The sequence below is a fragment of the Callorhinchus milii genome, unplaced genomic scaffold, assembly GCF_018977255.1.
Source record: "Callorhinchus milii isolate IMCB2004 unplaced genomic scaffold, IMCB_Cmil_1.0 Scaffold18, whole genome shotgun sequence".
In the NCBI taxonomy this organism is placed as follows: Eukaryota; Metazoa; Chordata; class Chondrichthyes; order Chimaeriformes; family Callorhinchidae; genus Callorhinchus; species Callorhinchus milii.
Window position 1 is genome coordinate 12,555,628 of NW_024704759.1, and position 14,374 is coordinate 12,570,001.

Genomic DNA, 14,374 nt, shown 5'->3' on the forward strand with positions numbered 1-14,374 from the left:
TCCAACAAGTCAGTGTCACCCCACCGCACAGCCCCCTCACACACACACACACACATATTCCTGAGCACATGCACTGACACTGACCCTGTGGTGGCACAAGGTTAAAGTGCCAGATACCACATGGTTCATTGGGTGCCTGTCATGCGCACAGCACCTGCACATACACCCACACGCACACACACACATACACACGCACACAGAGACATACACACAGACATACACACACACACATTTCACACACACACACACACATATACACACACACACACACACATATGATACACACACATTTCACCCACCCACCCATACAAACGCGCATGAGCACCTGCACACACACACACACCTCACACACAAATCAAATAGTGTCAAACGCACACAAACTCTGTTCCCCCTCGCAGGGTCTGATTGCCACCCGCACCCTCTCCCACCCCCTCACGTTTGTTACCCGGTGAACGAGGATCTTTTTGCTTTTTGTGTGTGGTTTCCATCCTTGGGCGCATTCGCAGCAAGAGCTTTGCATGTGCAGTCGGGTTTCATTCGAGTCGCGTTAACAATTTCTAAGCGCACTAAACAGGGATCATAGATCCCGGTTGTGAGGTGGGGAAGAGTGGGGGTAAATAACAACAACAACTTACATTTGCATAGCGCTTTTCATGTCGGGAGGACGTCCCAAGGTGCTGGACGCTCAGTGATTTGGACCTGAGCAGGGAGAGGTGGAGGGCAGAGAAGGAGGGGTAGGAAGGTCACTGAAAGCATGGTTGCAGGGGTAGACTTACAGCAGGGCCCTGCTTATCTGCGCGCCAATTATCATTACGTCCACATCGGACTGAGGCGCAACTGAACTCACAGTGCTGCAAAATCCTAACAAAAAAATCCAGAAGGAAGTAGTGTTTTGTTACAAACAAAGCTTCACGATTATAGAACATCACTGGGATCTGCATTTTTGTAGGAACTTGAAGCTTTGGGGCTTTGCTAATATGATATGGACATAATGTTGTTCTGGACTTGAGGCACTTTTGAATGCTCCTCCTGATATGTTGGCACCAATAAATTGCCAATGATGAAATGTACCACAATGCTCACCCATCAGTTTCCAATAGGATTCGTCTCTTTCTATATGTTGGCCAAACTAGATGGACCATGATCAATATTGAAGGAGGTCAGGGATATGTTGACTACAATATTCCAAAACTCAATGGAAATGGGAATTGTGCTGAAGGCCTAGCAGGTTACAAATGTTATTCTGCGTCTTCAACTACGTGGAAAGGGGTAAGGCCAGGCAAATACATGCTTACCTCAGTTGTGGATGAGCCTCTAGCAATCGTAATAGAGATGGAATTTGTGAACACATAAAAGGCAGGGATTGATCAGGAGATTCAACATGGATTTCCAAAGGGCATGTAATGCTTCAGAAATTTAAATGAATTTTTTGAGGAAATCAGAGAAAGTATTAATTAAGGAAACACAGTTGATATATATAATAACGTATATGGGTTTTCAGAATGAATTTTCAGAATGAATATTGATTCTATGTTTGACAGAGAAGGTGCAAGATAAGTGTTGAGTTGGATAAAAGTAAGGCATTAAAGTTAAATTGGTGGCATTGGATTGTGGAGGTAAATGGTTATTTCTCAGATTGGATGGATACAGTTAATGGCTTGCCCTAGGGATCTGAACTGGGATCTCTGATATTTTTGATTTTGATTAATAATTTGGAAATTGAGATTCCAAATTAGAGGCCTGCATCTGGAGGCAACTGTAACAAACATTACCAGTCTCCCAAAATTTGTTGGAGAAAGATACCAATGAGCAACAGATGTCCTGCAGTTGAATGAGTGTTCCAGCAAACGTAGATCAGTAAAGATAACTTTTGACTAACTCCTGATGTTTCAGCTTCCACTTTGGGAATTTTTTTTCTTGCTTGTGAACGCCAAGTAATAACTCAATCACGCGATGACCTAAGATCAAATGAATATCCTATATTTTAGTGCAGTTTACTTGTGAAGTTGGAGGATTGATTTGATCATTCATGTCTGTTACCTGTTCTGGCATGAAGCACTCCTGGGTTTCCCGGGACAGTGACTCATTTTGCCTTTTCTTGAGTTTCAGTAAAAGTATTGGGTTGTAATCATTAAAGATTATTGTTGTCTTACAGAAATGGCAGATTCCAGTAAAGGAGGAAAAGTCCGCAGAAATAAAGGAGGGAACGCGAGGAGGCTCGGTGATAAAAGCAAAGTGAAGGAGTCAAAGATTCAAACCTCTGCAACACACGGTATGATCAGTGTTTGACGTTTACTCTTGATTTTGGATACTGTTGCCAGTGTCAGTTGCTGTTCGCTATGCCACAACATGCTGTTTCCGCTGAATAAGCACATGAACGGGAGCAAAGTTTGTAACTTTTATCATCTGTTGTCAAGTTGCATTTATGCCATACATTTGTAGGAATACAGCGAAAGCCTTTGAAAAAATCTGCCTTACAACAAAGTGTATTATAACAGGGTTCATCTGTTCTAAAATAATCAGGCGAGAAGCAGAGCCTTTGCTGTTCTCCTGCTAGTATCTTTAGGGTCAGCATTGGTGGAAAATAGGGCGTTGGATCAAGAGGAAAGGGTCTGAAAGTAACAAGGCCGTTCATTAATTTTACCAAACCATGCAGTGCAACTATTTGCCATTTACCATTGCTTTGCATTACCCTCAGCAAGTGTTAGTACAATTGACCTTTTGTTTTGGACACAAATCATAGAGCCCAGCGTACAGGTAACAGGCTTGCCCTTTTCGTGATCAACCTCCCCTTATTTTGTTGCTAACGTGAGGGTGGAAATGGTATGGTAAGCTGTTTACTTACTCCAGTGCTCCAGAGCCTGAGAATGCTTTGGACCATAGACAAATTGTGTCGGTGTGCCAAGGTGAACGCTGTATTCTAACGATTTGACTTGGAAAATCTTTCAATATTCAAAAATACTAAAAATCAGCAACCTGTCATAGAAAAGTCTTAATTCTGTGATAGTGATTTAGAGCTAAATATATTGTTTTGTGTGTTAATGAGAAAAAAAACCTTAGATTATCAATGTTGTAAAACTATTAGTTTTAATGGCTATTTAAATTATAACATTTTGTTATGTAATTATGTGAACCATGAATTATGCAAACTATATGAAACATTATTCCATACCCATCAGGTATGTGAATGGCTTACCTTTAATTGGCAAAGGTGCATTTTTTCATATTAATCCCTCAGTTTACAAAGATTACAAAGAAGATAAAACATGGAAACAGGCCACTCGGTCCAACCAGTCCAAGCTGGTGCTTATACTCCCCATGAGACTTCATCCACTTCTTACTCCCTCCCATTCCCTTTAAAGTATCTGCAGTTGTTAAGTAAGATGGTTGTACGACAGTGAAATCAACAGAAAACACAAACTGTACTGCTGTAATTATTTCCTCATGGAAATAAAGTATTAAAATACAAGAAATTACAACTAAGTAATAGACTGGGCAATATATTTCACTTGCTGCAGCTGGATAGATAACCACTGGTTCATAACGACCTCTTCGAGTTAAAACCAAACTGGTTAATATAGTTCAAAGGAGTTTACTTTTCTGTACAGTACTTGGTAATGCAAAGGAGCCAGTCCATAGCCTTTTCATTTTATGGTTGTTTGTAGGACTTTACTCTGCACAAATTGGCTGCTACATTCGCCTATAAAACGCACAGTCACTCACTACCTCTGAAGTGCTTTGAGACATGAAAACGTGAAAAGGTGCTAAATAAAACACAAGGATTATTATTATACAATGTGAAAAATGGTCACTTAGGTGGGATACTAAAGAGTGGTGGCCAGTGACTATTGAATTGGATACACCATGGGTCATTCCTATAGGGGGAGAGAGGGGAGGGGATAAAATTGAAGCCGGAGAAAGGAATACCCTTGTTTGTCAGTCATACTTGGCCTATGTATATTGTGTTTCCAAGCACATTTTTCTATTCTTCCTGATGAATATTTCTAGTTTAAATTTCATATTATCCTTCAGAAAAGATTACGAGTCTATAGTGTTTGTGGATATGAGTTTGCAGTTTCCACTCAAGTTGTTTCTGTGCCAAGTTTCAAGAGCCCCGAGAGTTTTTTTTTTGTCTTGGCTAAGGGTTAGGGGGAGTTTTATTTTTGTCGTTGACTCCGTGTATTGTGGTGAGATGCAATTATACCTTTTACACTGTAGAATCTTACTGGCAGCTCATTGCTCCCCAGGGATTTACTTGCTCGTATTGAATGGATAACTTGTTCAACTTTGTGGTGCTGTAATGGCCTGCTTCAGGCTGACTTTGTGTTTTGTGGGAGTCTGATAGGTGCAGTGTTTCAAAAAGAAATCACGTTTTTTTCCTACCTGACCTGTACAGCTTTTATTTATCTTTCGCCAAAAGGTGGTTGGTTCCCCCGCCCCCAAGCCCCACCATAGCAGTTGTTCGAGTCTGTGAATAATGATAGCTCCTTAATCGTAGAATTGTTCTTAACTGCTAGGACAAGGTTTGGCCTTATCTCCGTCATTATATCAATCCCTGGAGCATAATTTGGCTTTGACTGTACTGGTTCAGCATTCGTATATGCTGTATATTCCAGAATGAATGGTGGACACAGTTACACAGGACCGGGACCACATGAAGACAGTCGTGCAAGATAGAACATACATTGTATTTCAATATTTTTTTTTCCATGATGTTCGTCAATCTTCGTTCATCAGTGTCAACAATCGTAGCTTGCCTATGTTGTGTAGGGACGAGTGTTCTTTTTCAATGAACCTGTTGCGTTTAAAAACACGAACCCCATCAGTAAAGTGTTGATGAATCTGCTGAGATAGCACTGCCACCAATGCTCACTGCCTCCAGTAACCCTGGAGCCATCTTACATCCTCCACTATTGGCATTGGAGATGCCGTCAGTGGCAAAGTGGTAACGTAAATGAGATCTGAGAGTATGAAATTTCCACCTTGCTCTCACTATCTTGTTATCGCTTGCGGAATTTGCATGCTGATTTGTTTTCCGACCAAATCCTTACCATTTCTCCTGTACATTCCTTTGTTGCTTCCTCCGTTTCGCCCACAAAAAATATACAGTCAATTCACTTCACAGTATATCTTGTGAAATGCTTTGAGACGTCTCGAAGACGTGATAAGGCGCTATATTAAATGTAAGGATTATTATTGTTGTTATTATTATAGATAGATGAACGAACACCGAGTTGGTGAAGTTACTGTTTTGCATGAACCTCGGTTTCCAGTGCTGTGTCTCATAAATACCCATTTCATAAGAACGTAAGAAATGCTAGACAAAAAAAGACCAAAGTCCATCTAGTTCACCTTCCACCTTCCTGGCGGTCGCATGCGCTCCTGTGTTCCAAACTACCTCTGTGCTAAATCCCATAATGTTATTTCCCAAAAGAAAACTATCTATTTCCCATCGCTTAGTTGTGTGTCACTGTGACATTTGAGCTGAGGCCAGCAGGAAACCTGTTCACCCATTAATGTTACAGGTTATTGAATAACAACAATAGTCCCTCCCACGGTGAGTATTGTAAAACTCATATTCAGGATTCTCCTTATCTGGATGGCAGGTTACTAGACTATGCAGTACTCCAACCCCCTCAGTTCATACTTCAATAACTACCATTCAATTTTTAACACTTTTCCTTCCTTTCGCCTGGTTTTAGTCTGGAATCTAGATGATATTGATTTAATTCTAGGCGAGATTGTGGTACAATGAGGTGAGGGAGTTCTCATATTTTGTTTTCTTTTTCTGATTCTTTCATTTCTTTGTCCAGAGATTGACTTGCATAACATTTGTTTGACTTGCATTCGTGTAAGAGGAGCCATGTGAGATTTTCCCGTGGACGGAATCCTTCATATTCTGATGTTTTTTTGAGCTCAGCATTCACACTGGAGTCGGAAGTTGTAACTGTATTTTCAATCCATCTTGCCTTCCCAACTAACTCCGGTTGACGGATTTGATACACGAATGCTCTTGTAAATGCTGGAAGCTACCCTCCCTGCCTTTGAAAAAAAATTAAAAGATTACAGGATACCCCAAAGGAAGAAAGTATTTAATTATGTAGGATCTTTTGTTAGCTATTTACAAATGAACCGTACTGTTGGTCTCGTTCAAAGCACTCTTCACACATATTCTAATCCAACTGGAAAAGTACCTGATCTTAATTGGGCCAGATTGTAGTATCTTCCAGTGTAGTCACTCATTGATACATTCACTTTCATCCAGTCCCATCTCAATGCAACTGTTTTCCTCCCTGAGGCAAATGTTATGTCTGGCGTATTAGAAAACTGCTTGAATCTATGTTACATGTGACTCTGGCTTCAATTAGCAGCAATTTGTCAAGCCTCGTGATTTAGTAAATTAAGTTAGAAAGCCTAGCTTATCCTTAGAAAAAGCATTTGTTTTTAGCAGAAGTGGATCAACCCTTAATGCTTTAGAAATAGTCAGGGAAGGAGGTGTTTCTTTGTCACACAAGCACAATTGTGTTTGTTGCTGTAGTGTGTAGTATGTAAGTAATGAAACCTTTCTTTTCCTTTAGTTGTCACACCTATTGTTTGCAGTACAGCACTGAGGAAAGGATGGGGTGGGGATGGGCAGTATTAATGAGGAACTACACAAGTACATTACCCCAATTACATAATATTTTGCTGTATTTTCTTAATTGAAAATGGCAATTCTCAGGGTTTTGTGAATACTTTTGATCCGTTGCTCTTTTTAAACTCTTTCCACTTTAATTTTGCTGCACTGTGTGAGATCATTACAGATCGAGGGGAATACAGGGCAAGTTTATGTGACACTTTCAGTACTTGCCACCGTGACCTGTCTTTCATTATATCTGTATAAGACTGATATCATCTTGGATTATTGCATCGATTCAAAGGAAATCTGAAGGCATAGGATGAACAAAACTGGAAAGTCACGTGTGAATTTCATAAGATTCATACCTTAGTATGGACAAAAACAATATCTCACAGAGTTACTGTGTGGCAGATGTTATTCTGTGCATTAGAAGGAAAAGTGGATCTGTATCGCATCATTACTGAAGCATTTACTACAAACCATCATCAGTCACATTGCAATTGTTGGTCAAAACTGCAGTTACTTGCTTTGTTTAGAATTAAAAGTAAATATTTTAACATTCTTAAGCAGTGAAAAGTGAAAATAAATATGCGCTGTGTAACTAGTTGGCTAAAGTTTTCCCAGACGTTGCCTATAATGAGTTTCTTTGTGTATGTTCTTGGTGGCTTGTGCACTTTTTCTCGTGGGATGTATGCGATCAGTAACATCTTACGTATGTGGCACATAGACTTTATTTCTTCATTCCGGAGGTAACTAGTGAACTGGAACTTTGCACTGAGGCACCTGTAGCTGAAAAGGAATGTAGACAATTGTGCTCCGGCTTTGAGCCACAGTAAGTGGCAGCTGTAACCACAGCAACCTGTGCCAAACAGCACCTACCTTTCTGTGTTGCTACCACAAATAAAGCACGCCTGTGCTACACAGCTGATGCGGTGCAATTGTGAGGCACTGATATTATCATCCAGCCACCTAGTGTCTTGGTCTGACTTTAAACAGTGCCACTCTGCTCCGTTCAATAAGCATTTTGATTTTTTGTCATTTAACATGATGCGGTGAATGTCCATTTAATCCATGTAATTCTGGGAGGATTCGCGTTAATTATTTTGGGCAAAGGTTGTGCACTCAGGAAAAATTGCAAGTGTTAGCGTTAAATTTTGGGGGGCTTATTTTTTTTCCCCCAACTCCCATAGATCTCCCTGCGTCATTGTTTAACTTACAGGGCAGACTAGTCACCTGCTCCCAGACATGTACACAAATCTGTTCTATAACTGCCCTTAGAGGTGAGTAAAGCAGCTGTGATGAGGAAGTGCTAGCCCCCTGTTCAAGGCCTTCCCTGGCAGCACGGCGGAAAAAATTAACTCTCTTGCCAAGGAGATTATTCTCCTCTGTTCATTAAGTGCAGCAAATCTTCTGATGTGTACTTATCACAAGCAAATTTCTCCCACATGAAAAATTAAGGGAGCAAAATATTTGTGCTGTTATTGGACACAGGCATGATTGCCTGAGAGTGTTGAACCAGCTGGTTTATAAATAGAATGGAAGACGTCTTTATATTTTAGAGATAAAAAGAATGAATGCTGGAAATCTGAAATAAAATCAAAATGCATTTGCAGAGTTTTAGCATGACTCAATTGTAATTCAAATAAAAAGTACAATTTCAGTCAGAAAGATCAGCTGCTTATCTCTGGCACCCCTGGTCGTACCATCACTGGTTTTCTTTAGAAAATAAAAGCTTTAATATTGAGGGGCTGATTTCCTTCATCTCATCTAGAATCTGAATAAAAAGGAGCGGAGGGTAAATTGACACACGTGCAGAGCATCACATGCAAGATGCCTCCAGTCAGGTTGCAGAGAAAGTCCATTACTGATTGCAATCCAATGCTATACAAGCACAGTTGATGCACCAGGCAAAAATCCAAACGAGGGCATAATTTTGTCTTAAAACCTTCAGTCATCAAAATGAATCATATTAGAGCCTCAATTTAATCCTTCGTATCAGCAGTAGCCCTCTGTTTGTAAAGATTGCCAATGATGTTTCTCCATGTAGCAGACATGTAGCAGGTCTATGGTATTGCTTGCTACTGGTGTTAACTGATTCATTATAACTAGGCCTGAAATTAACTTACCAGTAATTTACTCACGTTCTTAATCATCTGTTGCTCTTGGGGGAAATTATTGCCCAACAACCGGTTGTACACTGTAAACAATAGTATAAGACAATCACTCTTGTCCCTTAATCTGAGCCAAGCTTTAATGATTTTAATCCTGAACTGTAACCAAAAAAATCATTGTGAAATTGACTTTTTTAAAACAGACATTGAAGAGTCATTAATGATCCACAAAGGTGTAGACATTTCAACTTTATAAGCCAAAACCTCAGCTGTGAATGAGGTCCTAGCTAGATGTGCAATATACAGCTCACTGGTGCTCTGTACTTGTAAAACAAATGGTTGCTGACTGATACTTCGGGTTTGCCTACAAATACACAGTCACTACACTTGATTGCAATTCACTTTGAAGTTGTTTGAGATGTTTATACATGTTACTTGGAGTGTACGTGGATGTACGTGGAGTCCTGTAGCTCAGTGGTTAGAGCACTCGCTTTGCAAGCAAGAGACCTGAGTTCAATTCCAGGCAGGGCGAAACCTTGGGCAAGTTTCCTTACTCCACACGCCTAATAATAATCCCTCCAAAAAAACAAAACGATAATAAATTGGTCATTTTCAATCCATGACTGTTTGTGGGACACTGCTGTGCGCAATTGGCTGCGGCGTTCGCCCACAAATATACAGTCAATTCACTTTGGGACGTCTAGAAGACGTGAAAAGTGCTATATCAAATGCAAGGATTATTATTATTAATTTTCTGTGTATCAAATGTAAGGATTATATATTAGTACTGAGTGGCATTGGCAAATAAATTATGTTTGGCAAGTCAACAGTAAAGGGGTTAATGTGTCAATATCGGAGAAATAGAGTGGGTTGCAAACTCAGTCAGACATATCAAGCCGTGATTTTGTTTAAGAGTAACATCAGAATAGGTCATATTTGTGAACCAAAAGATACATATTGCTCCCTCCGAATGAGTGACACTTGGCAGATCTAGTAAGCACGGATGCTGTAAACAGTGTGAAAAAAAATCTGAACGCTTGATTTAACGCCTTGATTTGTTTCAGCACGCAGTATATGTTCTGTTCAACTCTTGTCTTAATCCCACCCACATATGAGACAAGAGCATTTTGTGATGGTTTTTCCAGCTGCCTTTGTCTGCCTGCGCAAGCCAAAATAGTGGGTAGCCAAATACGGAAGAATTGCTTCATGGATCTTACCAACATTTTCAGCGTTTTATTCCAGAGAATAAGCTTTCAGATTTGGGATAGGTTCAAGCCACATAAAGACAGCAAAAGAAGAAGCACAGGAAGTCAAAAAGAAGTGCTTTACGAGGGAGGCGCTATCAAATTTGACAGGACAGTCAGTCTCCTTAGCTATTGAACGCCTTAAGTTTTATATAAAGATCAAGTTATGCGATCAGAAATGTCAGAAGGTCAAACCAAGTAGCTTTTGTGGCTGCCTGTGCCTCGAAAATGCACAAGGACACGTCAATTTGAACGCACTTGATTTTTATGAATGCTTCATCTGTGAAAATGTTACTGGACTAATTGTTTGTGCTTTTCTCAGTACACTGGTTACATTTGTTTATTAAATCCAGAACAGAGCTAAATATTTCTAAACAGAAAACGGGTGAGCTGAAACAATATATATATATATATTCAGCAGGCAGTGTTGAGTTTCATTTATAAATGAAATGTTGCTTCCAGAGGAGTTTAGGCCCCTGTTTGCTTTTAACAAGTTGCCAACCTTGATTATCTGTAGAGCAATAGAATTGACAAATACTAAATTAAGGGACTTGGCATCTGATGTTGCTAAAGGGAATTGCACAAACTGGTCATTCATCTCAACTGATTTACTAATGTTTCCTCAGCTAATATTTATGTTGCTGCTTCAGCTCTCACTTAGACTTTTTGGATAAGTAATAAGAAACTGTGGAGTTGTCCATTAGAGAACTAGCCTTTACACTGACTCTAATTTTACAACAATCTGAAGTGCTGTGAGAACTGCATAAGAAATATCCTTTTAACGCAAGACGCCCAAATTCCTCTTGCTGTGCAATAGGGGTGAAAATCCCATTTAAGACATTTTTAAGGCATATGGGAAATGTTCTGTCATTACTACAACAAGAGCAATAGCTTGCATATATATAGTACCCTTCACTAGGATAGAAATGCAGAGCAGGTGAATCAGCATTTGAAAGAGAAAGCCGAGCTAAAGCTCTTTTTCAAGGTGACCTTTCTCCAGAACTACACTGTGATCCAGGTGCAATTTTCCCCTCTCTCCTGCTTTCCAGAGGCACCACTGGCTCCACAACACTCCTCTATCAACTGCAACTGGCTTCTGTTCTCTAGGAACTTCCTTCTGTAATTGACCCAGCAGTTGACCCTCCAGACAATATTTACCTGCCTTCATCAGATGCTCATTGACCTACGAATATGTAGCGTTTTTGGCTTTCAGGGAATTTTAAGCTAATACTTTCATCAGCTGTTTCTTATCCTAACAGCTATTGTATTACATCTCATAATACCCCTGTGCCTCTGATTTTAATCTATTTTAATCTAATCTCCACTCGATTTTACATTTTGTGTGCGTTTGACGAATGCCAAAATAGCAGTGTCAGCTGGGAGTAGACCATTGATCCACCGATCCTACACAGCAAACTTCCAATAAGATGCAGAATTACAAAATATTTTTTTTTTTTTTTAAAAAAACGCACACAATGTTTTTCAAATAGGAAAACATTGGGGAAACCTATAGTCGTGAATAGTTTCTCTACATATTCTTAGAAACTCCTTTTCCTATGTTGCCAGAGGAGCATAAAATGCTGTAATTATCAGAGGTTTACTGTGTTCTGATGGCTTGACCTTTTCTGATATTTCTCAACAGTGCGAAAACTGTAGAGCTACCTTGTCATCTTTTCATTGCCTTTGATTTGATTTAAGAAGTGAGCAACTGTACCCAGGCCCAATACGTTAAAGGATCATTGGCCTAGTTTCTGAATCGAGAGACCGAATCTGTCACAACTGTCCCCCTGGGATGGTAATAAATGTGTTGTGCGATGTTTGAGGTTAATGTTAAGGACTGTTGTCTGAACAGTTTTTTTTTTATTGTCTAGGAACTGCTGAAAATGATATAGTAGAAAACAGTCGGAAAGGAAGCCACAAAGTGGGGAGGCAACATCTAAAGGAAATCCCAGTAGGTAGTTTGAGCTGTACTTTTATTGCAAAATCTAAACATGCAATTTTGGTGATTTCTTAGATCCAAGTTGACCTGTTAGCAATTTGAATCCAAGTACATTGTGTGTTTATGTGAGATCACACAATAAAAATGTAAAACACAACAGGAATATAAGATCGCACGATAAAAAATGTAAAACGTAATATAAAGGTAAGATAACGCAATATAAGTGTAAGATCACGCATAGTGACCATCCTCCTTGGGGGCAGGAGGTGGTGTAAGGGGCGCCTTGGAGATGATGTGCTTGGCAACAGAATATCAGACAACCCTTCTGTGGCAGTCTCAGTCCTATTCCTGAGCCAGGTGCTTCTACAGTACATCAGATCACTGCTTGTGACACAAAGCTTGGAGTCACAGGGAGCAGCTATTCCTCCCACTCAGCCCCTGTTATCCCTGCAAGCCAGAGCCCTAACGGGTGGGTGGTCCTGGCTGGACAAGTGTGGGGAAGCTTGCTGATCAATGATCTCAATGGTTTTAGCCGGTCTTGCCCAATCCCTAAATAGCTGCAAAAAGTTAGTCTTTCTCTGATGCTTCGCAATGTCCTCATCGAGTGGCTTTATGTGGACTCGGTTATAGCTGATGTTTTCATGATTCACATTTAGCACGAGGTTTATGCAGTTTTCACTAAAGAATGTTATTGCACCTAGGCAGACGTGATGGCAAAATGGAAAGAAGAGTTCAAGAAGCAGTCCAGAGTTAGGTGTCCATGCTCTGGCTGCTGGCTGGACTTCCCGAGCATTTATGGATTGAAGTACCATTACCAACGCTGTCAGGGGGTAAGGATTACTTTTCTGTGGTTGGGAATCTCCATATATTTTACAAATCAGTTGTGCTTTAGGGCTTCAATTTCGCCCACAAAATATTCAGTCAATTCACTTTACGGTATATCCTGTGAAGCTCTCTGAGACATCTCGAAGACGTGATAAGGCGCGATATCAAATGCAAGGATTATTATTATTATTATTATTTGGTAATGGTTGAGTGATTGTGCTGGTTTACCAAATTTGAACGCAGGCTGGGTTGACGGAAGGGTGAAGTGAGCCTGGTAATCTTTCAACAGCTCTTCGGATGAGTAAAGCAGTAAACTGTGGTGCGCTTTATGCGATTCAATCACAATGTTGATGATTTCTGCAACCTGCTTTCAGCGACTTAGTAACCAAATGCCTGGTCACAGCATTGTGGAATCAGTGATGTAGTCTCTGTCAAGCTCAGCTTGTTTTTACCTGGAAATTTGAGACGTCCGCCGGCATTCAGCTTCCAATAATGACATAAGGTGTGATTGAATGTTTAATAAGGAATAATATAGTAGTCCTCAAGGGTGTTGAAGCACTATGGTAATGTTCATTAGTTCATGATTTTCATGAAAATATCTTTCAGGCTCTTTATTAATATCGGACAAATCATGTATATAATATATATATTAAGGTAAGAGCACGCTTAGATTCACAAGCAATTTTTATATTATCACTGTGATGATTACAATGTTGATTGTCACCTATTTTACCTTTTTTTTACATTTCGCCCACAAAATACAGAATCACTACAATTTACAGCATATTCTGTGAAGCGCTTTGAGACGTCTTGAAGACATGATAAGGCGCTATATCAAATGCAAGGGTTATTATTCAATGTGAAAGGGGACAAGCTCTCAATTAGTATTAAAGTTACAAATATGGAGCAAACTGTTACAATACTGCGCTGCTGACTAGGGTCAGCTGTTTTTTCTTCACTAGTTACCCAGTTACTTTATGGAGCATTACTTTGTTCAAGTAACTTCACAAATCATTACAGTCTTCCACGAATAAACATTTGGGGAAGTCTATGTCGTTATTTTTAGAGCCAATCAGTATTTTATTCATATCTATTTAAGTGTTGAGCGCCTACAATGCACTCTCCTGTTTTTGTTTGACTTTTCTCTTCCCGCATTGGCACTATTTCTGCAATACCTTGGTGTAAGCTTATAATCTGCTGACTGAAGAATTCTCAATGTTGTTTTACAATAGAGCCCTAACTCAGAGAAGTGTAATCATCAGTGTCTACAGTGTGAAGCTTCATTTGCATCTAAATCGCAACTGGATAAACACAAACTGTGGAAACATAAAGAAAAAAGAAAACAAGCCACAAAACTGGATGACAATGTTACAAAAACAGTTGGTCGTGGTAGAGGTAAAAAAAGGTATGATCATTTTGCAGAAAGCAAGCAGTACCTAATATGATAAGGAGATCAGATCTGTTTTAGAAACATTTCCATAACTATCTGTAACGTGTGATTTGTGCAGTTTAATATGTATCCTGTTGTATGATTTTGACATATGACCAGATCAGGTCTCATTCTGCTTACTTTACTTGAGAAATATCACGTAGTACCATAGGGATTTAATATAAAATTATTAAAAGTGCATGTAAT

At 39.7% G+C, this 14,374-nt stretch overlaps 1 protein-coding gene across 8 annotated transcripts in view; it reads left to right on the forward strand.

Annotated features, from left to right (window-relative positions):
• The window catches only part of LOC103190436 (zinc finger protein 512B), a 33,675-nt gene that overhangs the window by 2,478 nt on the left and 16,823 nt on the right, over positions 1–14,374 (forward strand). For 4 of the 8 annotated variants that reach the window (XM_042341783.1, XM_042341784.1, XM_042341782.1 and 1 more), the window contains exons 2-5: positions 2,156–2,272; positions 11,846–11,925; positions 12,615–12,743; positions 13,971–14,143. In XM_042341783.1, the coding sequence (XP_042197717.1) occupies positions 2,158–2,272; positions 11,846–11,925; positions 12,615–12,743; positions 13,971–14,143 (497 nt within the window). In that variant the 5' untranslated portion in view covers positions 2,156–2,157. Of the gene's footprint in view, positions 1–1,147; positions 1,270–2,155; positions 2,273–11,845; positions 11,930–12,614; positions 12,744–13,970; positions 14,144–14,374 lie in introns of those variants that run through there. The other 4 variants (XM_007911220.2, XM_007911227.2, XM_042341781.1 and 1 more) reach the window with 3 other exon arrangements.